Source organism: Lepisosteus platostomus, chromosome 1 (assembly GCF_059453375.1).
Source record: "Lepisosteus platostomus isolate fLepPlt1 chromosome 1, fLepPlt1.hap1, whole genome shotgun sequence".
NCBI classification, from domain to species: Eukaryota; Metazoa; Chordata; class Actinopteri; order Semionotiformes; family Lepisosteidae; genus Lepisosteus; species Lepisosteus platostomus.
In genome coordinates, this window is record NC_142611.1 from 81804245 (window position 1) to 81830674 (window position 26430).

Genomic DNA, 26430 nt, shown 5'->3' on the forward strand with positions numbered 1-26430 from the left:
GCTCCATGAGACAAAATATGAGGATGTGTAAAAACGTATTATGAAGAAGTAATGTTGATAAAAAGTTGTGATAAAATCATAAACCTTTCTTTGCAAAAGAAACTGTTACACAATAGATCATTATTCAGAGATCATGGATGAAGGCCGGCAGTTACAGCAATTCTACTCTTTTTTATTTGTTTTACTTATACAGGTAAGTGATTTAAAAACAAATTCTCTGAAAGTGACAACTGGAGACCCATTTATCCAGCGGAGTATTTACAGGGGCGGCCTGAGGGAAGACCTGCTCTAGGGCTCAGCAGCAGTGTCACCCAGAGTTAGGGCTCACACAGAGCGGTGGAGGTCTGCGCTGTAGCCTTTACTATCGCTGTCCTGCTGTGCAGCACCTTGGTTAACATACACAGTCTTAACACTGCCATACTTCCTCTGTAGGTAAGAGTCTCCCTGCAGACTCTTTCCAAACATCAAAATCTGAGAATCAGTCCTGTGTCAAAAAGCTCTGAAACAGTTACAGTTTTCCTGACAGAGAAAAAACGAAAAAAGAATTCAGTTCTCTAAAACTGAGAATATGAGTGAAAAAAGATTAAACATATTTCATATTTTTCTGTTTGGTCTTGTTGGCTTTTCTGATGCAGTGTCCTTACTTAAATCACTGAACAATTAGAAAAAAATCTTTGAACAATTACAAATGACATCATTTCCATCGCCTTTTTATATCTCGTTAAAGAGCTTTGTTTAAAGATATACAGTACTTCTACAAACACCAAACATACTTATAAAGCAACTTCCATCAATGTACGCTCTGCTGTGAAACCAGCCCTCTATTATCTCAATTATTCCTTTTCACTCCTTACAGGGTTCTCCCACATGCAGTGCAATCCCACCGGCTCTGGCCCAGATCCCAGTCCTTACCTCGAAATGTCAGGCTGGCCACTGGGTCGCTCTGCCTGTCCCCCTTCTCCACATTGGGAAGGCTGCTGGCACGCTGGACAAGGCACCTCAACATGTTTCCTTGAACTGGCTGCTACCTCTTCCCCAGTAATCCAGACCAGCCATGCATGGCAGAGGGAAGCAGTGGGGAGGAGGTAATTCTCAAAGTGAGTGAGTATAAGGGCTTTGTCTCCCCAGAGTAACAAGGAGTGGGCTGGATCACCACAGTACGAGTCTGTGTGTGTGTGTTTCAGCACACACTCTCGGGTTAGATTTGTGTTCTCCGAGTGATCAGTATTCCAGCTCTCCCTCACTCACACGCACACACACAGGAGAACTCTCCGCTCCAGTGAGACTCCGCCTTCAGGGAGGATAGAGCGGCGTCCTGAGGAAGTCGGAATATTTCCTCTGCTCTCTTTTGCCCTGCTTCAGGGTTAGAGTTGGAGCTGGGCAGGACTGCCTGGACTGCTATGACACACAGCTACAACAGCACAGCACCTCTTCATACACAGAGGAAGTCGGTGCTGATTAATTCACAGGCCACAATTTCAAACATGGATTTATACAGTATGTTGGGGTTTAGCTTCTCCCAGTAGTGGCATTAAAAACTTCAGAAAATTCCAGTAACCACTCCAGCAGGATGTTGTTACCTGCATCGTGCTTTAAGGACATGCTTACATGCTAGTATAAAATCACATACTTTTGCTTGCAATATATAATTTTTCACAGTGGTTAAGTATGAATCTACATAGAAATAAAAGAGCAAATAAAGGTTGAAACACATGGTTTCAAGTAAATGATTTTAACTTCCTAACTGCTGGAGTAGCAATTGGAGAAATTGGTAAAAGATGAAAATGTTACGAACTTCAAACCCTGAAAAACTAGATCCCTGTGGAAGTGCTCTTGACCAGCTAACATCTTCACAATCCTGGTGTGCAAACACAAATAATTGATTAATGCTCTTTCAAATCCAGAGGAAATCCTTGTTCTACACACGTGGCTCCCTGCTTGCATGTCCCCGTCCTGAGATAAAGGAAGCACCAGGCTGCTCCTGAGCTGCAGGTGAGCTCTAGGGCCCTGAAGCCCCCGGTCTGTGTGAGCAGGACTGCCGCAGGCCTGAGCACCACCGGCAGAGACCCCCCAGGGAGGGGAGGGGCTTTCCTCAGCCAGGCAGGGTACCGTAGCGCCAAACACTGGAGTATTAAGTATGCTGTGCCTCTGAGTCCCTCGTCTTGTCCTTACATTGGAGTTTGACTAAAGGACTGAAATCCTTCATGGACTCTTGGAGCTGGGTCATGTTTGCAGGCTCCATGGTAAGATAGGCGTTTTCAGCTCTGTGAGAACACACTCATTCAGAAGGACCTGTCTGTCAGGGTGCATGCCTGTAAACCCTATAAACTGACTTTATAGAACCTCATTGACCTGCTTGATAGACATCCCAGAAATCCACCTTCTACACACAGTCAGGCATTGTGTTCCAGACTCCTGCAACTCTCATTACAAAGCAGTTCCTCTTATTTCCTGGCTTTCTTCTTCTATGCTCTCCTAGTTTGATTTGTTATATCAGAGTTATTTTTTAGAATGTTTCTGAATCTAATTTCCCCAGAGCCTCTGAGTTTTTTTGACCATTCATTCTATGGTGTGTCTTTATATTAAAGTAACCTTTCATCTGTGAAACAATATTCATGTGTTTTCTTAGTGTTTTCTTCATTTCCTAACAATGCCTGCACCTCCTCTTCTGCAATCCTGCACAAGGTCCTAAAGGCATGGAGCGCCACCTGCTGTTCATGATAACAATCCAACTAATTTCTAACCACTTAATCCAATACAGGCGCAAGGCAGGGTACACTCTGCACAGTCCATCACAGGGCGCGCACACACACACACACACACACACACACACACACACACACACACACACACACACACACACACACACACACACACACACACACACACACACACACACACACACATTCACCAGGGCCAGTCCATCACAGGGTACATACACACACAGACACACACTCACACCAGGGTTAGTCTATCACAGGGTACACAAAGACACAAATGCAGGCATGCAGACTTTTCCCAAGAGACTCTGAAGCTACCAGGACTGTAGGAGGAAACCAGAACACCCGGAGGAGACACGCAGACAGCACCCCAGGAGTTGAACGTATGGGCTGCAGTGCTAACCCCTGCTCCACTGTGCCATCCATCACAAACATGATCATAAAAAAATATATTGCTTTCTTTAACCTCATCTGTCCAGGAAAGGAATGTGCTAGTTGCTTCAATTTAAGGGTTCATGGGTCTGTTTATGTCTGGAGCAAGAGGCTTCTTCACAGCTAAAATAAAACCGCAGAGAGACATGGCAGGAACAAAGAGAACAAAACATACCTGTAACAGATATGTTATTATAATATCGCAGCATACAAATCAGACCTTTAATTTTAGCTGGACCGGTGGCAGAAAATTAAACCTGCACAATCTCATTGACTCATCGTCAGGTGCCCCTCATTATTTACATTGCTTGTTCCTCTCTACACATCCAAAGAGCTGAAAAACTAGGGTTTATACCACCCAATACAGAACCATCGGGACTGACCGCTAGTTTAAAACTGTCTGTAGACCGCTGTGGAATGGAATCTGCAGAATGGAGGAAGAAGAAGAGTACAACAGTGCAAGTCACAGTTTCTATAAATGTCTGTTTGAACAGTGGTTTGTTCATACACATGCACTGTATTTTTAGACTTTTTACTGTTTGAGTCCCAGTTTGTTTTTTTCCGATTCTTTTTCGTTTTTCTATTGTACTCTCTCTAGTGAGAGGAATTAGCACAGCTTTCCCTGTTTCAAATTTAAAATTCAAAGAGCTTTATTGGCATGACCGATGAATTTTGAACAGCGTGGTTAAAAATGAACTGAACATTTACAATATAAATGGGACTTTTCTGGACATTTCATGAAACATTATTAGGAGACCCACATGCCTGTGCCTGGAGATCACATACTGGGCTGTAGCTCTATTGACTTTCCTCCTCCCTCTTCCAGTAGGTTTGGGAGCTGTTGGGAGCTGAGAATTTGGAATAGATTTTTTTTAGGGAAGAATGATTGTCTAATCCTAGAATATTCCTCACAGTACACCAGTGCCTCTGCCTGTGTCCATTTCCTATCTCCAGGCTGAGGTCACTGACCTTGTCCTCTCTAGGCAGTCATGTCTGCTTGTTTCTTTGGCCAGTCTTTGGTCACTCAGCATGTTCTCTCAGGGCAGCCAGGTCTGCATTTGTAGCCCAGGCCAGACTATGGTCACTGTCTATTCCTCCTTGTGGTCTCTTACCCTGGTCAGATACTTGCACGCTGTGTATTGTCTTTTTAGGGTCCTAAAAACATCCTCTCACTGGCTACAATCTACAATGAACAAACACCAGGCAAACAGACCAGGGTAGTCTTATACAGGTCCCAGAGGGCCGGTGTGTCTGCAGGGTGTCTACGCAGAAGTAAAAAATGAATGAGCCATATAGGGATCAATAACAGGAGACAATAAAGATGCAGTTAAATTGCTAAATCAATATTTCAAATGGCGTTTTTACAAAAGGCATCAATAACATGCCTGATCTACTGTATATCAGTGATTTAAACTGTGGAACATTTAGAAAACATGCTAAAATTTCAGGAGGTGTGGTAAAGGGACTTTCCGAAAGACGAGCATGACCAATGAAATTTAACATTGCTACGTGCAACATGACCCCCACCAGTGACTCCACAACACACGAAACAGGAATCTGGATGTTCACGTACAGTAGGTTTTCCCACGTACCTGTCAGGTCAAATTGGGGAAGCAATAGAAAAACAGAGAAGTTAAAACTCCACAACACACTACCAAGACTATTATAGAATTATAACTGAATAGAACATAAGATTCAGTTTTGATAAGCACCCCCCCCCAGAAAGAACATTTAGTTCTTTACATTGGAGAAGTGGGTTTCTGGAACAGCTTTCCATTTCAGGTAGTTGAGGACCAAACTCTGAACTCCTTAAGTGGCCTGGTGAAATTTTATTTTCACTTAGTTATGGAACTGACCAAATTTGATGACTGGAATTCTGTGGTTTCCAGTATTAAGATGCTGCAGTTGTTAAACTGGAACAGCTAAGACAGTAAACATTTCTAGATCTGGTGAGATATATGCGTCAACATCTTCAAGTTGCTCATGCTGCTTCTCCGGGCACCTGTTATTCTGGCATGCAATTTAAAAGCATACATTAATTGATAAAGTGCCTTAATACCCTAATCTGCTGGCTATAAGTGAAAGCAATAAACATGTTGAACAAAATCATCACATAGGGGAACGAAACTCATTTCTGGTCCTAGAAGGCTCAAAATTGTCAGTGGTTGAAGATCCCATCACAGGAGCAATGCAGACTTAACTTCTATGCACGGTTCGATACACTGAATGTTGTGCCTGTGAGGAAGACTATACCTCCTCCCAACAATCAGCTGTCCGCAGCTGATGTGAGTAAGACACTAGCAAAAGTTAATCCAAGTAAGGCTGCTGGAGCTGACAATATACCTGGTCGCGTGCTCAAGGAATGAGTAGATCAGATAGCTGATGTCTTTACAGATGTGTTTAATATCTCCCTGTGCCATGCGGTCATCCCCGTATGCTTCAAATCCACCACTATTACACCAGTGCCGAAGAAGTCAATGATTACAGCTCTGTGGCACTTATCATGAAGTGCTTCGAGAGCCTAGTCATGAGCCACATCAAGTCCAGTCTCCCTACCCCTCTGGACCCCCTTCAGTTTGCATACCACCCCAACTGGCCTACGGATGATGCCGTATCTCATGCCCTTCACCTGGCCCTGTCCCACCTGGATAAGAAAGACTCTTATGCAAGAATGCTGTTCATTGACTGATAGGAAAATTGAGCTTGCTGAACCCCAGCACCTCCCTCTGCAACTGGATTCTGGACTTTCTGACTGAGAGACCTCAGACAGTCCAGATCGGAAAAAAACATCTCCAGCACCATCACAATGAGCACCAGAACTTCCCATGGCTGTGTGCACAGCCCACTGCTGTTCACATTGATGACTCATGACTGTACTGCCACAGTTCAAACTGCATCATCAAGTTTTCTGATAACACGACGATGGTGGTCCTCATTCGTAACAACGATGAGTCACCATACAGAGAGGAGGTGGAGCAACTAGTGGACTGGTGCACAAACAACAACTTGTCTCTTAAAGTAGATAAAACAAAAGATCACTCCTCACTGTACATCAATGGCTCCCCTCTGGAGACAATTAGAAGCACCAAGTTCCTTGGTGTACACATAACAATACCTCAAAACCACCTCCGTAGCCAAGAAAGCACAGCAGCTTCTCTATTTCCTGCAGCAACTGCGGAGGGCAAACCTCCCCCCGCCCATTCTTACCACTCTCTACAGAAGCACCATTGAGAGCACCTTGACCAGCTGTGTCACTGTCTGGTTTGGGAATTGCAACACTTCAGACCACAAGACCCAGCAATGAATTGTGGAAACAGCTGAAAAGATCATTGGAGTCTCCCTCCCTTCCATTTCTGTCACCTATCACAAATGCTGCTTACACAGGGCCTCCAGTATAGTAGATGACCCCTCCTACCATCTGGGAAAAGATATCGTAGTGTACAGGCCAGCTCCACCAGACTCTGTAACAGCTTCTTCCCGCAGGCTGTCAGGCTCCTCACCCTGGAATCTACTGGCACCCACCCCACTTCCAGAAACAGGGTTTAAATCCCCCCTGTGTGTTGTGTAGATTGTGTGATGTATTTTTTATACTATTCTGTAACAGTTAAATTGCACTATGCATATATCCTTTGTACACTGCCTCTGTTCCGGTGTACATTGTCTCAGTTTGTACAATCTTATTTATCAATATTAGTATTATCAGTCCTGTCTACATTGTCTATGTCAGTGTCTTGTCTGTATTTGCACCGTGGACCAGGTTACATGCAAGTGATAACATTACTCCTGTCCTGGAGCTCTTGCACTGGCTTCCTGTCAGATTTTCTGTCAACTTCAATATTCTCGTGCTCACCTATAAGACTCTACATAGCTTGAGATGTATATGTATGTTACATTATTATTATTCCTTTGAAGCTGAATTTTCATCTTCAGCTCATTGATAGCCCACTGTTTTCCTATTATGTGCAAATGTTTTATCTCATTGTGCTGTTATCACTATAAAATCGGTGCACACTGGCTGGGATTTATCTTCCAGTTGTACTTCAGAGCAACTGAGCCCTGGGATGTCAAGGGGTGAGGAGGAGGGTAGGAGAAGCTCACAGCAGAGCCATGGGCAGATTACAGGCTGGGCAGGCAAAATGAAAGAGCTCATAATGACGCGAGGATGGTAAAGTCTCACAACTGCAGGAGAGTAAATGCTTAACGAAGAGCACCGCAGCAGCGTCTTGCTCAGTTTTAAAGTTGTAAACCTGCCGAGTCAGTCTCAGTTGCTTTCCTTTAAGAATTCTGAACGAAGCTGTAAAACACCGCAGGATCTGCAGCTGTAGCTCAGAGCCCAACAGGGAGAAAGCACTCTCTTCCGATGTGTGCCTGTGTGTCCTTGGGGACCTGGTGGAGGACTGACAGAATACGAGGACAAGCTTTCTTTCAAGCACTGTCCTGAAGAACCGCATGTGAATCCTGAGTGTCTTCTGTGATTAAGAGACTAATCATGGGCGGAGCGGTGGCTCTGAGGCTCAGGATCTGCGCCCGTGGCTGGAAGGTTGCCGGTTCAAATCGCACAGCCGGCAGAGGAATCCTACTCCGTTGGGCCCCTGAGCAAGGCCCTTAACCCCAACTGCTCTGACCCCAGGCTCTCTCCGAGTCTGTGTGTCTCATGGAGAGCAAGCTGGGGTCTGCGAAAAGACAAATTCCTAGTGCAAGAAATTGTATAGGGTTAATCAAGTGATGTTATAGATAAGAGATAAGAAGTATTCTGACTCATACAGTGTATATATCTGCCTCACCCCTGCCTTATTCATTGCTGGAAAGTGAAAAAACATAGGTCTTGGAAATATGATCTTCCTGACTCGGGCAAACAGATACCTCTTTACTCAGAGAGTTGTGGGAATCTGGGGCGATAGCATGGCTCTGGGATTCCCTAATCATGTCTGAATGAGATCCTCAGAGAAAACAGCGACTTGGACTTGAAAGAGGACTTCACAGACGCCTTCCATTTATGTTGATCAGTTTATATTCTAGACTACATCTTCATCAGCGCAGAAGCTGTTTGAAGCTGCCATGAACTCTGTAAACATCTTGATCATGACAGTTAAGAAATTCGGATTTTCAAGCAGATAAAGGAAATGCAGTTGTACTTCCTGCTGTACAAATGTAACTGACCAGCTGTCCAATACTTGAGCTTAATCTAACCTTAGCAGCCTTAGCAGCTGACTGTCTTTGTAAAAATAGCTTTACCAAAGGGGTAAGGAAGGAAATAAAAGGTCAACGCTATTTATTCAATTCACATCACATTTCACCTCGGCCTTTTTCCTTTGACTATCATGTTTTCGAAAATATGGTATAGTGATAACATTTTCCAAACTCAGGTTCTTTATACTACAGTTGGCAATATTTGCATGTCCATGGCTGTGCTGATTCCCACTCCAGTTGTGTGTCTGGTAACTGAGTCAGAGACTGGCCTCCCCTCCATATGATCAGGTTTATGGAGCAGTAAAGCCCAGGTGTGACCTCTGACCCCTTCGTTACCATCAGAGACGTGGCGGAGCTCTGCAAAGTCTATAGCTAGATCAAGCTCTGCCTGAAACAAACAGCTGTCAGGAGACCCATGGTGTTGGCAAATCGGTCCTTTCATTTTTTCAAAGGGATGATTAAACAGCATATACATGTCTGACGCTACCTTGGACAACTGTTTTTTAACTTTATTAAAAATCCTCTTCTTTATCTCTCAATAAAGAACAAATGCAGTGACTCCACAGAAAAGGAAAACATATAGTTTGTCATTATAAAATGCTCTCTTTGAGGGCTAAAGCTGTTTTATTATTATTTTATTGTTTATACTGCATGTCAGGCATCACAGTAGCATTACAGATAGCACTGCTCCTGGATCCTTGTGTGTGGAGTTTGCATGATCACTTCTCGGTCACACAGTTTTCTCTGTGCCCTGAATTCCACATGTGTGAGCTGCCATGGACAGATCTTCCCTTGTGGGGTTACACTCTGGACTCACCACAGACTTGTACTGGGCTAAGCAGTTACTTAAAACCATCCATCCATTTTCTAACCACTTCTTCCAATTCATGGTTACAGGAGAGTCAGAGCTCCAGCTCTCTGTAAAGCCAGAAATCCAGCAAGCAATAGGCACAAGGCAAGATACACCCTGGATGGGATGCCAGTGCATCACAGGACACACAGACAAACACACTCACACCAGGGCTGATCTTCCCAATTAACCAGTATGGTTTTAGACTGTGGAAGGAAACCAGATCACAGACAAAACTCATGCAGACACAGGAGGAACATGCAAACTCCACACAAACAGCACCCCAGGTCTGGAACTGAACCCAGGGTCTCAGCACTTTGAGGCAGCAATGCTCACCACTGCACCATTCCTAAAAGAAAATACTAGTTCTCATTCTAATCACTAAAGCAGAAAAAATAAACAACAAAAAACAAAATTAAGATGGAGATTTCCCTCATCGATCCTATTTCTGCATTGAAGTCCTTATACACTCTGCACACAGGAATGAGAAATGTCTGAGGAGTTTGGGCAGAGATCCAGGCTATAGAGGAACCTATGATTCTCCATTTACATGATGTGTATCAAATGTGTATCATGTCAAGCCTTCCTACTCTGCCAAGTCAAAGCACGTGGAGTTCTGTAATTCAGTCAGAAACACGAATGAGGCCCAGATACATTCCTCTTCTGCATCCCTTCACCCATTGACGTGATTCCTGCCCCAGGGTGTCTCAGACTGGCCAGATCAAGCTACCTGTCTCTTGTGGAAGGCTACAGACAGAAAGGGCATAACAGTGCTTCACACGATGGCTGCCAGCCATGGAGACACTGACTGCATTCTAATTTATGGTTCAAAGGAGCACTAAAGAAAATCATTCTCCCCAGCAGAGGCTGCACACACAAGCCCACTAAAACAGCCCTGACTCCAGCTCTATCAACAGCAAATTGCAGCAATCACATTAGCCAAGAGTTATTGATCTTCAGTCAGTAAGAATCTGCCACGGAGGTCTGTGGTTGCTCACTACAGAGACAAACCAAAGTCTCCCCTTAAGTAACACTGGATTAGCTCAAAACACAAACACTGACAAAACTAAAGGTGTTTCGGTTCTGTTTTATACTGTCAGCAAAACATTGGTGACCACAAATAAGCACTTGTTAAATCCTGATTTTGTGCAGAGTGCTATGACACAGAACTGAGAAGACAGCAACAGTGGTTTCAGTGGAACAGAACCCCCATAACCCCCAGGCTGCGTTTACTCTGAGCCTCACTCACTTCAGGAGCACATGCCTGCCTGCAGTGTAACAGGACTCCTCAGATAGATGGGAAGCAGAAATAGGAGCCTGGCTGTTCCAATAATAGCTCCAGCCACAGCGGAGAGAGGGACAGAGCAACGGGCGAAAGTGTCTGCCTCTGTGTTCAGCCTCTTACCTTGGAAAGTGACGCAGCAGTAGGCATCGCTGATGTCCGTGTCAGGCGTCAGCACATTCCCGGCACGGAGCACAAACACGCGCAGCATGGGGAGGCAGGCGGGACGCAGCCGGAGAGGTAGAGCGGAGACGGTCCTCTGACCACAGCACTGGCGTTTCCCGCTGTCCCAGACTGGCGCACTGCTGCTGCTCCTCCGACTATGAAGAGAGTCTGATCACTTGCTCACACTCAGGCGCACACACACACACACACGAGCGCTGACACCAGCTGCTTAAAGGGCAAGAGGCCCACTGTCTGTGCTCTCAGCTCACACTCAGACCACAGGCCAGCCTTCTACACACAGCAGCAAAGAACTATCTTCTGCTGCCCAGGGGTGCTGCCTGCATCTTGGTTTCCTTTTGTGTTCTCTGGGTGACCTCTTGCTAAGGGGTTATTAACATCTCAGTTATTGAACAAACAAGGGATATGATGAGAGGAGGCTAGAGCCCTTGTGTTTGTAGTAGTTGATTGATCCAGGGATCTCATCCTGTGACCTCATTCGAAGGATCTCTGTTTCGTGAAAGAAGATAGGGTATCGGCTTCAACAAAATAGTTCGTTTTCTTGTCCCAGATCACAACAACACTTTGTGTAAAGAAGGGCAAAGTGCAAAGTCCACTGGGCTGAACTGAACAGAAATTTGGAATTTCCTTGTCAAAACTAAAAAGGTTCAGTTCCTTCAGCCTGGGTAGTGATTGTGGGATGTATCATGGGTGGGCAGGAGGAAGAGTACAGAGGACTGGTCAGCAGCTTCATGGAGTGGTGTGAGAAGAACCACCTGCAAATTAATGTGGCAAAGACGAATGAGTTGGGGATAGACTTCAAGAGGAAGAGGGTCCAACCTGTCTGCATCCATGGGAGTGGCATGGAGATAGTTGACTCATACAAGTACCTGGGCGTTCACATTGATGATAGACTGGAATGGTCCAAGAACACCGAGGCAATCTACATGAAGGACCAGAGCTGACTCTACTTCTTGAGGAGGCTCAAGTCCGGTCCTTCAATGTGTGTAGTAAGATGCTACATATGTTCTATCAGTCGGTGGTGGCGAGCTCCATTTTCTACATGGTGGTGTGCTGGGGCTCTGGGATTAGAGCAGGGGATTCTAACAGGCTGAACAAGCACATCAGAAGAGCAAGCTCTGTCATTGGGTCTGGCCTGGACCCCCTGGAGGTAGTGGTAGAGGAGAATGGTGTCCAAACTAGAGGCCATCATGGACAATGTCTCTCATCCCCTCTATGACATGCTTGTGGAAATGAAGAGCATGTGTCCACATGGTTATAGAACTTAAAACAAATGAATTTTTATTTTACAAAATGACAGCTAAGAGTTTCATCAGACTCTGTCGGTCCCACATACTCTGACCCTTTCTTCACACCTTCAGTGCTTAATGGGAACTCACTGAGGTCACACAGAACAACAGCATTCTTTGGCTCTCTTCCTCTGTCAGGCAGGTGTAGGCAGTTCTGGTGCTGGGGGACTGTGTGTCTGCAGGTCTTCTGGGTCTCCTTAAAGCTGCAGCACCTGAAGAGCTGGGAGAAGCTGATCAATTGGTCCCAATAAGCCAACAATGAGCTGATCTACAGTAGATTGTTAGCAGCCGGGTTGGAGTGAAGCCCAGCAGACACACCACCCCCCCAGGTCCTGCGTTGCCCACCTGTCTTATGAATTCCAGTTGTCTGGATTATGCTCACTTCTCAGATTCCCAGATGAGGTGCGAGATCTGGATGAAACCTGCTGCTCCCTCACAATGGCTTGTGTCTGGTCTGTGAGAGCAGGCTGTGCTGGGGTATGCTCTTCTTGCCTTGTTCTGTGAGAACATACACAAGAGTGTTTCACTGCTTATTAATCATTGCCATTCCCTGCCTACAGCGATGCTCCTTTTCTGAAGGCATGCAGAAATCCAAACCACCCCCACTGATGCACAGATACTGTAGCTGTTATGGGCCACAGGTATGGTGTCCTCTTTCTTGTGATGTCAGATATCAGCCAAGGGGTTTAAACGCAGCTGTTTGCGAGAGGAATGAAGCAGACGGCGTTGAAAGGGCTCGTACAGTGAGGTAAAAGTGTTGTGCTAACTGAGCACATGTCTTACAATGGGTTTGTCTTTTGCCTGCAGCACATTATAGCAGAAGTCCAACAATTCTGTTTATAGAAACAGATGGGAAGCTTCACTCCCATGACTGCTAAGAATATTGCAAAGAATCCAAAAATGCATAAATTGCCTGCAATGGGTTTAACAGCTGAATTACTCAAATTATATTCATAAGACCAATATTGTAAAAATATCTTACTTTCACAATAGACTACTGCTTTTATTACAATACTGTGTATTTTAGCACCAGATCATTGTTTTCCTAGAAAGAAAGAGTGAATTTGGAGTTAATTAGTACAGCAAAGCAGATGATTGTCATAATCCAGCTTCATAAAAGATTAAAGTATATTTCATGTAAAATAAAAAATTCATCCCAGTGTTTGGGAATTACTTTGGTAATATTATAATTTGTAATAGAATAATTAGGCCCACGTACTGTATCAATAAAAACGGAATTGGACTTTGTTCTTTACCTTCCACCTGGATCCGTCCTCATTTTGTGGAGACTCCTGCGATGATAGAACTGTCAGTGTCTGGTCTAAATGTATTAGAGCTCAGGAAGCTGGACCTGCTCAGGACTGGAAGGGAGATCCTAGTGTTTGTGGAGCTAATCATCTGTGGGCAAGTTTCTCAAACATTAAACTGGGGCCCAAACTCCTTGAGAATTAAAAGTTCTATTACCTATAATAATACTGTTACAGTGGATATAAAAAGTCTACACACCCTTATTGAAATTACAGGTTTTTGTGATGTAAAGCCAGAAATCAAGATAAATCATGTCAGATATTTTTCTATATTTAATGTTACCTTGCAACGAACAAAAATCAGGAGAAAAACAAATAGATAAGGAAAAATAACAAATAAAAAAACCTGCATCAATCCTGGTTGCGCAAGTGTGCACCCCCTCTCTCCAACTGATACTTTGTGGAAGCACAGCACCTTTTGCATTTATTTATTAAAAAGTCTTTGTGAATTAGTCTCTATCAACTTTACAATTTTATCCCACTTTTCCTTGCAAAAAAAAAAAAAAAAAAAAAAAAAAGTTCAAGCTCCTTCAAATTGCCAGGGGATCTCCTGTGCACAGCCCTCTTTAGGTCATTCCACAGGTTTTCTATGGGATTGAGGGCTGGGCTCTGACTGGAGCATTCCAAGACTTTGATCTTCCTTTTCCGAAGCCATTCCTTGGTTGACTTGTATGTGTGCTTTGGGTCGTTATGTTGGAAGGTGAAATTCCTCTTCATCTTCAGCTTTCTGACGGAGGCCAGCAGGTTGTGCCAAAATATCTTGATATTTGGAGTAAGTCATTATCCCCATCTATCTTGACTAGAGCCCCTGTCCCAGCTGAAGAGAAGCAGCCCCAAAGCATGATGCTGCCACCACCACGCTTCACAGTAGGTATGGTGTTCTTTGGATGATGAGCTGCATTGTCTTTGCACCAAACAGATCTTTTAAAATCAAGCCCAAGAAGTTCACCCTTTGTCTCATCAGGCCATAAGACATTTTCCCACATGGTTTGGGGTGATTGAATGTATTTTTTTGCTAAATTAATATGGGTTTGGATGTTCTTTTTTGTGAGAAACGGCTTCCGTTTTGCCACCCTACCCCACAGCCCAGACGTGCAGAATACAGGAGACTGTTGTCACATGCAAGGAGTGACCAATACCTGCCAGAAATTCCTGCAGCTCCTTTAATGTTGCTGTAGGCCTCTTGGTAGCCTCCCTGATAAGATTTCTCCTTGTCCCGTCATCACCTTTAGAGGGTTGTCCTGATCTTGTCAATGTCCCTGTAGTTCCAACATTTTCTCCACTTATTGATGATAGTCTTCACAGTGCTCCTTGGTACATCCAATGCCTTTGATATTCTTTTATACCCCTCTCCTGATCGGTACCTTTCAACAATAAGATCCTATAGGTGTTTTGTGAGCTCCTTGCAGACTATGGCTATCCCAGTAGGATGCAACCATGAAAGTTTCAAGAAAATCCTACACGAACAGCTGATTTTTATCTGGGGTTAATCAGAATCACTCATTGATGGCAGGTGTATGCTACTTACCTTTGGGAATGATTTTGAATGTGATTGGTTAACTTGGAGCACAGCTACAGCCCCCGTTATAAAAGGGTGTGCACACTTATGCAACCAGGGTGTTGCAGGTTCTTTTATTTCAATTATTTTTCCTAGTAATTATCTATTTGTTTTTCTCTTGAATTTTGTTGGTTGCAAGGTTACATTAAATATGGAAAAATGTCTGACATGATTTATCTTGATTTCTGGCTTTACATCACAAAAACCTGCAATTTCAATAAGGGTGTGTAGACTTTTTTAATAAACTGTAGATAAAAAGAGATCTATAATATATTATATATTTATAATAATGGCACTACTTGCGTGAGTAAGGATGACTCATCACCACCACCAATGTGCAGCCCCACCTGGATGATGCGACAGCTGCCTTAGTGCACCAGTACACTCACCACACACCAGCTCTCAGCAGGAAGGAGGACAGAGTGATGAAGCCAACTCATAGATGGGGATTATTAGGAGGCCATGATTGGTAAGGGCCAATGGGAAATTTGTCCAGGACACCGGGATAACACCCCTACTCATTTCGAGAAATGCCCCAGGATTTTTAATGACCACAGAGAGTCATGACCTCTGTTTTATATCTCATTTGAAGGACGACACATTTTATGTCCCCGTCGCTAGATTGGGGCATTAGGACACACACAGGCCGCAGGGTGAGCGCCTCCTGCTGGCCCCACTAACACCTCTTCCAGCAGCAGCCTCAGTTTTCCCCAGGAGGTCTCCCATCCAGGTACTGACCACGCTCATATCTCCTGAGTTTCAGTAGGTTGCCAGTTGTGAGTTGCAGTTTTGAAAAGTAAATTTCACATCTCTATTCAATTCAGCCCAGTGGACTTCGCACTTTGCCCTTCTTTACACAAAGTGTTGTTGAGGGCGGGGCAGGGCAGGGCAGGGCGGTCCCACTGTGGCTAAGGATCTTTAACCCCAACTGCTCCAGGGGCGTTGTTTAAATGGCTGACCCTGCGCTCTGACCCCCAGCTTCTCTCCCTGTCTCTGTGTCTCATGGAGAGCAAGTTGAGGTATGTGAAAAAGACAAACTCCTAATGCAACAAATTGTATATGGCCAATAAAGTGATCTCTCTTGTGATCTGAGACAAAAAAAAACCAACTGTTTAGTTGAAGCTGATAACGTCTTCTTTCACAAAACAGAAATCCTCAGAATTAGGTCACAGGATGAGATCCCTGGCTCAATAAACTACTACAAACACAAGGGCTCCAGCCTCCTCTCATCATATCCCTTGTTTGTTCAATAACTGAGATGTTAATAACCCCTTAGCAAGAGGTCACCCAGAGAACACAAAAGGGAACCAACATGCAGGCAGCACCCCTGCGCAGCAGAAGAGAGCCCTTCTCTGATGTTGTGTGTCTTATGGCAGTGGTGGAAGAAGTGGGTCCCCTCCTATATGTATAAAGTGCTGTGGGATCTTTTGGGATGAAAAGTATTATATATATGTGTGATTATGTATTACATTTAACTCCCTGAATGATCCCTCTCAACTTTGGACACGGCTGAGATGTTGCTCTTGCTGCTGAGTTATTCATGATAAAAACTCCCAACAGTGATCCTTTAGGGAGAAACTGGATGGTACCCAACCTTATGAGTCCAAACTGACGTGAAATCCCACCTCCTGTATTTACCAGCTCCTGAGGGTAAACAGGTGGCTATGAGCTCAGCTGCCCTGAGAGCAGGAAACGCTGTGGTCATTGTGAAGCAGAGCCGATGACCCCTAGGATACATGATCTTTCCCACTCTCCAGTTTCCACTCCGAGAGTCTTAATTACATCTATGAACATTCATTTGTTGGATACTGATCCAAAGCAACTTGTGAACTCCCTTCATAATTGAGGAAATTACAATGGAAACGGATGTAAGAGATGACATATACAGAGAACGTCTTGTGTAGCGTGCCTGACAGGAGGTACCTGGCAGCCCAAACCCCCCCCAGATTGCAAGGGATGAGCCAGAGAGCTATTGTGGGGGTGTGGATGGGGAAGCAGTGGGAATGTGACAGAGATACGTGAAAGGAAGTTCCAGGTGTGAGACTTAAATACACAGGTGAGCAGAAATGTGCAAGATTACGATCAAACCATCCTCCCGAATAGCTATTGTAACTTCATATCATTCCATTTTAGTACTTTTGTTAGGTTCTAATAAATGCAAGAGAGATGACATAAGCAGATTACATTTGGTGTAGCTCGCCTGACTGAGGGAATTTGGCCCAGAATCCCCCAGCAGAATCCCCTAAAACACAAAGATAAGAGCGAGTCTGTTCGGCTACAGTTTCGCTGGAACCGAGCAGATTAACACGCAACAAAGTAGAGATGGAACAGGATCCACTCGCTGATGCACGCCGGTGAGCAGAATATTATTTCCTTAGTTTTCCAGTTTGTATAAGCAAGTTACGACAATGTCATCACTGTGTTTATGTCTGTTGCTCCGCTGACGCGGAGCTACTGTACCTGAGGAAGAGGAAGTGGTAAGCAGCAGAAGGCTCTGGAGAACCTGAAGAGAAGCTTGATGGCATGTAGGAGGAAGGCTACCGGTAAGCCGGAATACTGGGCTGTGGAACCTGCTGTCAGCTGGAAAAGCTGCTGCAGATTAGACTGATGCAGAACGTGGAAAAGAGCTGCTGCTTTCAGAATTCAACTTCATAGGAGTGAATTTCGAGTTGAACCCCAAAATGGGAGGAGTAATAGTAACACGTGGCTGAAGGCATGGGACGGGGGAGAGATGAAGGCTGGTACCAACCCGTTGGACGCAGAAGAAGGAATGGGCGAATGGTGGAGAGAACCCATCCCTGTAGCTGCCTAGGCCTGAGTGCTAGGGACAGCACGGGGATGAACGAGGAATCCCGGGACCAGAGCAAACCCCCTCAGGGTGCTCACACCTGCGGGGCCTAGTGGGAGCCAGGGACCAGGGGCTTCTGCACTGGACAGGGAAAAGAAGCATGGGGGTGAGGGGGAGACCAAGCAACACAGGCTGGGGCTGTAGGTGTGGCAGGTTGACCGCTTGACCAGAAACGGAGAAGAGGCAGGGGAGGAGAATGGAGTGGGAGAGAGCAGAGAGTAGAGAGAGGGAGTCATTGCAGGGAGATTCTGGAGGCTAGTTGACATCAGTAGGCCTGAAAGAATAATGCAGACAGTACGAAGGTGCAGAGCTGCAGTCCTTTCAATGGAAACATCAAGACTTAAGAGGCAAGAAGGACCCTGCCTCAGGCTGAACTCGATGAAAGTAAAGTCCCGGGAATGCTGAATGCGACATCTGTAAATGGAATGGAGTGGTCGTCGGAATTGGTGTCCTAGTATAAACCTTCACAATGGTCTGAGGGTGAGACCTGGAAGTGTTCACACTCTGTGATCATCAAAATGCTCGTGTTTTTTTGGATCCTTTATCACTTTTAATTTTTATTTAAGTAACTGTCTTTGGTGAACCTTATTTTTTAACTCTTTGTTAACCATATGAAATTTCACTGCAACACTTGTCAAATGGCAAAAATGAAAGCAGCTGTTCCACTGGAAAATAAATTGGTTAACTAGATAGAGGTGGTTTCTCTTTTCCTTGTGATACCACTGGCATCTCATTAGACTTCTGATGTAATCCTTTTGAGTACAGCTGTTGTGAAGGGCTGAATTGTTGCTGCCCGAGCTGCAGAGGAGGAATAACCATATGGTCCTACACACATTTGAAAACAACACAAAGAACCATGTGATGCAGAGAGTGCACACAAAGGGCAAATGGGCGAAATGACAGCAGTGACAAAAGCAGCAAGATACTGGATTTTGGAAAATGTTAAAACTTTGCCACCATTGGTAAATTTAATGTGCTTAAATACATATTTTGCAGTCAAAGGCAGGCATAAAAATGAACACGGGACCGCAATGATCCCCAAGTCGAACACTGAATAATGAAGCCGGTATCAATAGGAATAGAATTCAATTTTACAACAGCAGAACTATCATGTAGAGAAACTAAGGAAAAATACATAAGACTGAAAACAACAGTTCCTTCACAGAAAAAACAGTTTACAGTTATATCTCTAAGGCTGTAACCAATTTGGTTAACAGCAAATGGACATTCTTGCACCTTTCTTTCCCCCCGTAAAAGAAAGTGTATTAATTTATGCAGATTTTCAGCAGAATGTGAGAACAAAGATTGCAGTCTGGTGGCCTGGTAATTTCATGGATGTTTTGGACTAAAGTTAAATAAGATCGTGAAAAAGAGCTCATATCTGGACCAAGATTCATGAAAAGCATCAAAGGGATCTGACAGTAAAACAGTTTTGTTTTATTATTGTACACAGTTCTGCATTTCTCATTTTTCATAAAATCGTGAATTCTAAAATGAAAACAAAAGAAGAATGTACAGCGGTGAAGTGGACCCATGAACCAAGATCAGACAAGACAGGGAGAGTCAGCTGGATGCTGCTATGACTCTTGATCCTTATGTCGTGTCATCAGCTTGCTGTGCTCTCAGCTTTGAAAGGAATTTCTGCAGACAAAACAAGAGAGAGCGTCATTCTTTCTGGAAATTCCCGAAGTTATTTTCTGGTAAAACACGGATCCAGTTTCTTGATGGACTAGCTGATATATGAGGTAGTTCAGGTGGGTAGCTAGCTGCTTCAGAATCTGTAGACTGCAAATGAACAAGTATTAGGTCTATTCCATGCTGAAAAGAGAATAAAAAAAAGCCAAAATGTGTTTTCTTCTCCTTTCAGCATGGAATAAACCTACAACTTGATCCCTAGCGGATGTATGGACAGATGGACTGGACTAATTTTTACATAGATCATGGGGACTTAATTACATTATTTTAAAATAGCTGTCATACTTAATAGGGAAATTGGACTGAGCCCCAGTATTTTAGGTTTCTGGGCTAGTGAGGCAGCCCACTCTCATACCTCCATGTTCTGGTAGTGTTTCAGGCTGCTGCAGTGCATCTTCTTGGCTGCCTCCTCACTACCATAGAACAAGGAGCACAGCTTGCAAAAGAAACCCGTCTTCGGAACCACGAATTCCAATCCTGCAAGCACAGCAGCGGAGAGAACCCAAGTCAGAAAGTCAGCATCATCTAAGTTTCTCCTGCATTAACAGAAGTGCTGTGCAGCAGCACACACACACTCACATAGCAAGAATGCATGTTTCAATGGAGACACCTTCACTTTCAAGTGATGCATTTCATCCCACAAGACCTGAAAAAAACTACTACCAACTTAACATATATACTACAAAAATCTCAATGAATGCCAGAATTGAGTGACCTACGAATCAAAAGCTGAAGCTACAGAGCCTCAAAACCAAAAGAAAATTTTATCTTGCATGAACCTTGAAAGAATCCCTGAGTATGACCAGATTAATTTAAAACATTTGTCTTTATCGTCAGAGAAAAGCAAAATCCCATTCCATCCTTGTAGTCCAGAGTGTGCTATCTGTCTTCGGCTTTATGTAGAGTGATTGGTTTTGCCAGCATCATGGAGTGATGTAGAATGTCAACCTTGAAAACAATCTGTGTCAGGATAGATCCAGAACAATTGGGGGCGGAGCGGTGGCTCTGTGGCTCAGGATCTGTGCCTGTGACTGGAAGGTTGCCGGTTCAAATCCTGCAGCCGGCAGAGGAATCCTACTCTGTTGGGCCCCTGAGCAAGGCCCTTAATCCCAGCTGCTCCAGGGGCGCCGTACAATGGCAGACCCTGCGCTCTGACCCCAAGCATCTCTCCCTGTCTGTGTGCCTCATGGAGAGCAAGCTGGGGTATGCGAAAAGACAAATTCCTAATGCAAGAATTGTATATGGCTAATAAAGTGATCTTGCGTTATCTTACTATTCAAAAGCAAAACACAGGAACTACGTCACAGATAACTCTCTTATTCCTATATGATTCAGTTTACAGAGCAGTTTACAAAAAATTCACTTTGCAAACTATATCTTGCTTTTCCCTTTTGGTAAACAGTAATCTGCGTGTCATCTGAAATAAGGGAATTGGGTGTCATCTTTCCAGCTACCGTCTCCAACAGAAAGAATCATGTCAATACAGTGCCGCTCATAAAGTACTCCTTTAACCTTAATGAGGTCATCCACATTGATCAAACCAAGAGGCACTGAATGGATTAGCCTAGCACCTGTTTATTCTCAAGGTGTAAAAAATTACAATGCACAGTGCACAAAACAGTTCTAGAAAACAATGCCAGTGACAGAAACAGGCCATAAGGAACTGTCAGGGTTTACAGTCTCACAAAAACTTTTGAAATCATCTTCGCCCGGGTCTATATTTTATTTTTTCCAATAATCGTCACCAAAGCTGCTACAGGCTGAGACCTGAACTCTACTACTAGCAAGACGTGAGGGCTGTGGCCTTCATTAACATCTGGTCGAAGAAGGAAATGATTACAAAAGAGCAGTAGTGAGGGTCTAGTGTTCATTTCAGTGTTTCCTTTTTCTCAAACGTTTGTCACGCCTCATCTGGTTGCACACTAGGAAACACCATTCAACACCACTGCTTGTACATGCTTCTAACAAAAGGCTTCATGTACACAGAAGAACTGTGGTTTAGTATAAGAGCAGAAGAGGCCAATACAACTGTCTCATTTAAATTAAAGGAGCGGTCAGAGTGTGCTTATGAAACTACTATGAGAGTTGACGGATACTTGCCAATAGGGCTCTGGGGGTTGAAGGGAGGCATCTTGAAGTTGCTGGATAAGGGAAAGGCAGATCGCGGTTTCTTCGGCTGGGGCTCCTCCAGTTCAACCGTGTCCTGTCGCAGTTTGGACTCTTCTAAAGCCAACAAAGAAATCATTAGCACTTTCTCTCTGGACTATGAGGGGGCATTTGCCATCCAGAAACAGCAGCCTCATGTGCTGTAGTTCACAAAGTGCACCGTTAACAACTGTGACCCAAACTGTAAAAAAGAGTCAACTTATTAATGCGGTTTGTGCTGGTTATGTGAACTTCCCATCCATATGGGTGCCCAGATTCTGGTGAAAGGGAAAATTATCGCACTACTCAAAATAAAAAAACAACTTAAGACTACAAGACAAAACCAATGGTCATTCAGAGGACATTATAGAACCTTATAGACAAGGAAATTTCAGCAAGATTTACAGTGAAAACTTCCCAGTTCTGTCTCTCTTACCTTTGACTCTGGTGTCTGGGGGCTCTTGGTTCACCACAAGACTCCTGTCTGCTTTGCTGTCCACTAGGTAAGCGGGGTCAAAGGGCTCCAGCTTGACCTTGGAGAGCTCCGCTGATGCAGGGAGTTCACTGGGACCAGTCCTCAGCTGAGGAGTCCTTGAGGGCTCATGTTCAGTTTCTCTACTAGGTTCAGGTTCCTGTTTCACTGCTCCTGGACTGGGCTCCTGCAGAGAGTCTCTGAGTGACAGGGATCCTGTAGCATCAAAGGCTGGGTCCTGTGGCACAGAAGGACTGGGAGCTGCATCCACAGGGTTAAAATCCGCTTCTGCCTGGGTTTCGGGCTCCTCCTCCTTCACTTCAGCCGCTGTCCAGCTGGCTTGCTGTCGCCCTCGCCCAGGCTTCCTCACCAGAGTGGCTGCGGAGACAGAGCAGTCATTCTTCACACAGGGGTTTCCAGTGGAGCATCGAATCACCCAGTCAAGGAAGGGACGATCCCCACCAATTGCAAACAATTCCTCGAATTTATTCAGTCACAACAAATTACAGCCGTTCTGTCTGTCAGGTCAGCCAGGGGGAAAAATAAGTGATCAGAAGGTAAGGAGCAACAAGACCAGGACTTTTAATGTGTGTTTTAGTTACATTCATAAACATTTAGAACACTGCAGCTGCTGAACTAACTTACACTTGCTGAAAAGAAATTGAAATTAACAACTACTTGGGATTAACCTGAAGAAGGAAAAAAATTCTTGTAGTAACAGTACTGAGTCCGTGCAGAGAGCACAATGTAAGGGACCACCCATTAAGTGCATACCCTTAGACGCAATAAAACAACCTCAAAAACACAAAAGGCCATATGAATGCAAATGTTGAACTAGTTACCTGTGCATGTTACCAGAGAAAAACAAAACACCAGTGGAAAGAAGAGGAAGCCTCTACTTTACGATCATTCAAACAAAACTTGACTGCGTCCGAGTATCCGAACCTTGCTAGAGAGAACTTGCTAATCTGCGTTTTTAGGGAACTTGGGTTTCTTGGGTAAAAGATACTTCAGTTAGAGACGTCCTTCCTGCTTGTGGGTGCACTTTTAGAACAGGGAGATAGGCTCCCGTTTATTTTGTGGCATCCAGGGGGCACAGAGAGAGATTTAAGTGCAGGATGTATTCCATTTATTACAAAAGGCAGCTTATCTCTTATTGTGGCCACTGTGGGCATCATTTAAGAGTTCAATACTTAGTAGCAGTCTGATGTTTTCTGGTTGATTAGAAAGTTAGGCCTCTGAAACACCTTGTTTGTACATACAGTAAATGTAGTAACTTGTGTGTTGTACATTTTGTTGTGTGAAAAGTAGTGGAATGTAGTGTTTGTATTGTCAATTCCTGAAATTCACCATTTTCGTAACATATCAATATACAATATCCCCCTCTCGCTATGTAATTTACCTGAAATTGTAATTCATTATATTACATTTGTTTCACAATATCCTATTATTTTCTAATGATACAAATGATACTTTCTCTTATTTATTAAACTGTTGGGATCACTACTTTCTGGTCTCTGATTTACTTTAAAGACAAATTAAAGACTGCAGATGCGGAATGGCAATCCCCTTTCCCCTTTACAGCTCCGATACTCGGTTGTTCTTGCAACTTGTTTCCGCATCCTCAGTTACTTCCAAAAACTCGGGATCCCTTCATCAAAAAAGCTACAGCTAAGGAACCTAAATCACAAACAAGGGTAAATTCCCACCCTGTGTGTGTAGGCTCCATGTTGGGCCAAGGTAATAAAGATTCAAGATTGCTGCCAAGCGAAAAGATACGTTTTTAAAACAAACAAGAAATAGCCTGAAAGCCACAAGTTGTCCTACCAGCGGCCTGACGGCGCCTCTTCTTGGGCCGACCTGCTCCCTTCTGGAGGGGACACGGCAGCTCTTCTGATAGCTGCCGCTTCTCAGTCTCTTCCTCTTCCTCCACGACCTCATCCACAGTGACAAAGCTCAACTCGGGAAGCTCCTCCTCTTCCTCACACAGCCACTCCTCCACCTGCTTGCTGGTCTCTGCTTCGGGGGACAAGCACACGCCGCGTCAGAGCTCCGGCAGATGCATTCGTGGAGCTGCAAAGGCATCGAAGCACTACACGCGCTGAGAGGAGGAATCTGCCTGGCAGTTCGGTTAGCTACTGGTACCCCAGCACCATGTCAGGCAGGGCATGATGTTTCTCAGAAAGATCTGGTGCAGTTACCTGGAGTGAAGGCGGCCAGGCCTGGGTTTCATCCACACCTACGGTGTGTGACATTTAAGGTTAAGTATGACTTAAACACCAATTACAAGCAGCAGTTCAGCCCAGCTCATTTTGATTCAAATCACTTAAACGGCACTGCACGTGAACACCTTCTGTGCAATGGAAATATAAACCATAGTTGCAAGATGGCATTTGCAAGCCATCACTATGGAATATCACTTGCTGAGGCCAACCTAGACCCTTTGCGGTTGCCAGTGTTCCCTGTCCCTTCCCTCAATGCTCCTGCTCACCTGGGGGGCCTGGGGACTGTGGCTTGAGCTCCTCCATTGGCTCAAGACACTTCTCATTTTCCTCTGCTGCCTCTTCATCATCACCCTTTGTCTCATCCAGGGTCACCAGAATCTGCTGAAACGGGACATCACACAGAATCGGTCAGTTAAAACAATCATCATCCAAAAACTGCATTTCTGTCTTGTCGCAGTTTTCATTACATTTCGTAAGAGACGAGAATTCACCTAATGCTGATGTCTAATGAAAGCTGAATCTAGATCCTCACTGATCAAGAAACTGCAGGTTCAGTTATTCTTGTGGTCAAACTGCAGATGTAATTAATTTACTACCTAGTGGGCCAATCACCCACATGGTAAACAAGTTTTTTAAAAATAGAAAAATGCTTTGGTGATGTTTCAGCACATCCAATTAAAAAAAATATTTTCTTTGCAAGCACTTCTCATAGGTCTTATATTTCAGCATAGGATAATTTAATTTAAAACTTCAATTTAAATTTATTTCAAATTGCACAACTGCTCCAATCCCACAAACAGATCTTAGTCCGCACCAAAGTTGTGAACAGAAGTGCCAGTTAAATCCTGTCTTATACACTTTTTAAAAAAGTACTAAGGAACTGCTGGAAAACCAAGACAACAGCACCAAGAGTGCTCATTGCAGACAAGTGCACCAGTAGTGTCACTTCAGCATCAACTGTGTAAGATCGTGCTTTAACTGAACTGCCAATACAAGGGAGCTCGTCAGGTCAAGCCCACCTCTGGCAGGAAGGCATCCTCAGACTCATCCCCTAGGCCAAATGGGAAGGACTCGGGGTTGGGACTCCCGCTGCCCTCCTCCTCCACGATCTCGTCCAGCGTGACAAGGGCCTGCAGGTCCCTCACTGCGTGCAGGAAGGGGTCCTCCTCACCCCCGATCTCGTCAACGGTCACCAGAGCCTCCGAGTCACAGACACCAACCAAGCCCCGCTGCAGCCGCTCCTCCTCATCATCCTCAGGGTAATCCTCCTCCTCCTCGCTCACCTCATCCAGCGTCACCATTGCAGGTGCCTTTCGCACCACAGCAGCCACTTGCGAGCTGTCCTCCTCCGGTGAGGCATCGGTCTCGGGCTCTGGAGCTCCCTGCCCAGCCTCTCCACCCGTGGTGGGTTCCAGAGACTCGTCTGGCTGCCTGGTGGTAGCAGCAGCAGTTTTCTTCACTTCCCCTTCCGCTGTTGTGACTGCAGAGACATCCTGAGCTTTATCCTCTGCTGCCGCTGCTGCTTTCTGTAGCTCCTTCGCTGCCTGCTTACATTTCTGAGGCTTGTCCTTGGCTGTGCTTTCTCCTGCTGTTGCGGGTGCTGAAGGTTGTGTTGCAGGCTCGTGGGGGCTGTCTGCAGCAGGAAAGGATTGCGTTTCCGTCTGTGGTTCCTTCTCCACCTCTTCTCCCTTGCCTAGGGGACTGGCCGAGTCCTCCTGCTGGCTGTCTGGCTCCGCAGCCCTGTCGGCCGGCTGTGGGGCTTCTTCCACAGCAGCGGGAGGTACTGCCTTGCCTTTAGCTTGCACCTTGCAGCCCCCTGCTTTCGCACCTTTCTTCTGCAGCTTTGCTTTGGCAGCTGAAACTTTGGGCGATTTTTTCTGCAGCTTGTGGGTTTTCGGAGCAAGTTTCTTCTGTTTGGCGTCCGCGGACCCAGGCCTCCTGCGCTTGCCAGGAGGCTCAGGGGCAGGAGGAGAGTGGTGCCTGGGCAACACCCCTTCTTCCACGGGCAGCTCGGGGTCTGGCTCCTGCTCTTTCCTGGGCTCCCCCTCTCCCTCGTCTCCCACCTCATCCACCGTGACGAACTCATCCAGGTCAAATGGAAACATGCCCACCGTCTCTTCGGTAAACGGTGACGAATCTTCCACCCATTCCTCTGTCTGAGACAGTAAGTCCAAAGCATTAGTTTAGTTTACTTAGATAAAACCCCAAATACCTCTAAAACTTTTCAGATTTTA

General features: G+C 44.9%; 2 protein-coding genes across 19 annotated transcripts in view; both read right to left on the reverse strand.

The window, feature by feature from the left end:
* Positions 1 to 10807, reverse strand: part of dysf (dysferlin, limb girdle muscular dystrophy 2B (autosomal recessive)) — a 131246-nt gene extending 120439 nt beyond the window's left edge. For 5 of the 14 annotated variants that reach the window (XM_088638972.1, XM_088638982.1, XM_088639015.1 and 2 more), the window contains exon 1: positions 913 to 1259. In XM_088638972.1, coding sequence (XP_088495098.1) covers positions 913 to 1006 — 94 coding nt within the window. In that variant the 5' untranslated portion in view covers positions 1007 to 1259. Of the gene's footprint in view, positions 1 to 912; positions 1261 to 10597 lie in introns of those variants that run through there. The other 9 variants (XM_088639070.1, XM_088639080.1, XM_088639060.1 and 6 more) reach the window with 4 other exon arrangements.
* Positions 10808 to 19075: 8268 nt separating this feature from the next.
* znf638 (zinc finger protein 638) overlaps positions 19076 to 26430 on the reverse strand; it is a 56925-nt gene continuing 49570 nt past the window's right edge. For 2 of the 5 annotated variants that reach the window (XM_088639232.1, XM_088639199.1), the window contains exons 20-26: positions 25216 to 26352; positions 24463 to 24577; positions 23799 to 23990; positions 21936 to 22349; positions 21455 to 21577; positions 19710 to 19831; positions 19076 to 19300 (exon numbers count right to left, since the gene is read on the reverse strand). In XM_088639232.1, coding sequence (XP_088495358.1) covers positions 19253 to 19300; positions 19710 to 19831; positions 21455 to 21577; positions 21936 to 22349; positions 23799 to 23990; positions 24463 to 24577; positions 25216 to 26352 — 2151 coding nt within the window. In that variant the 3' untranslated portion in view covers positions 19076 to 19252. The remainder of the gene's footprint in view (positions 19301 to 19709; positions 19832 to 21454; positions 21578 to 21935; positions 22350 to 23798; positions 23991 to 24462; positions 24578 to 25215; positions 26353 to 26430) is intronic. The other 3 variants (XM_088639225.1, XM_088639209.1, XM_088639216.1) reach the window with 3 other exon arrangements.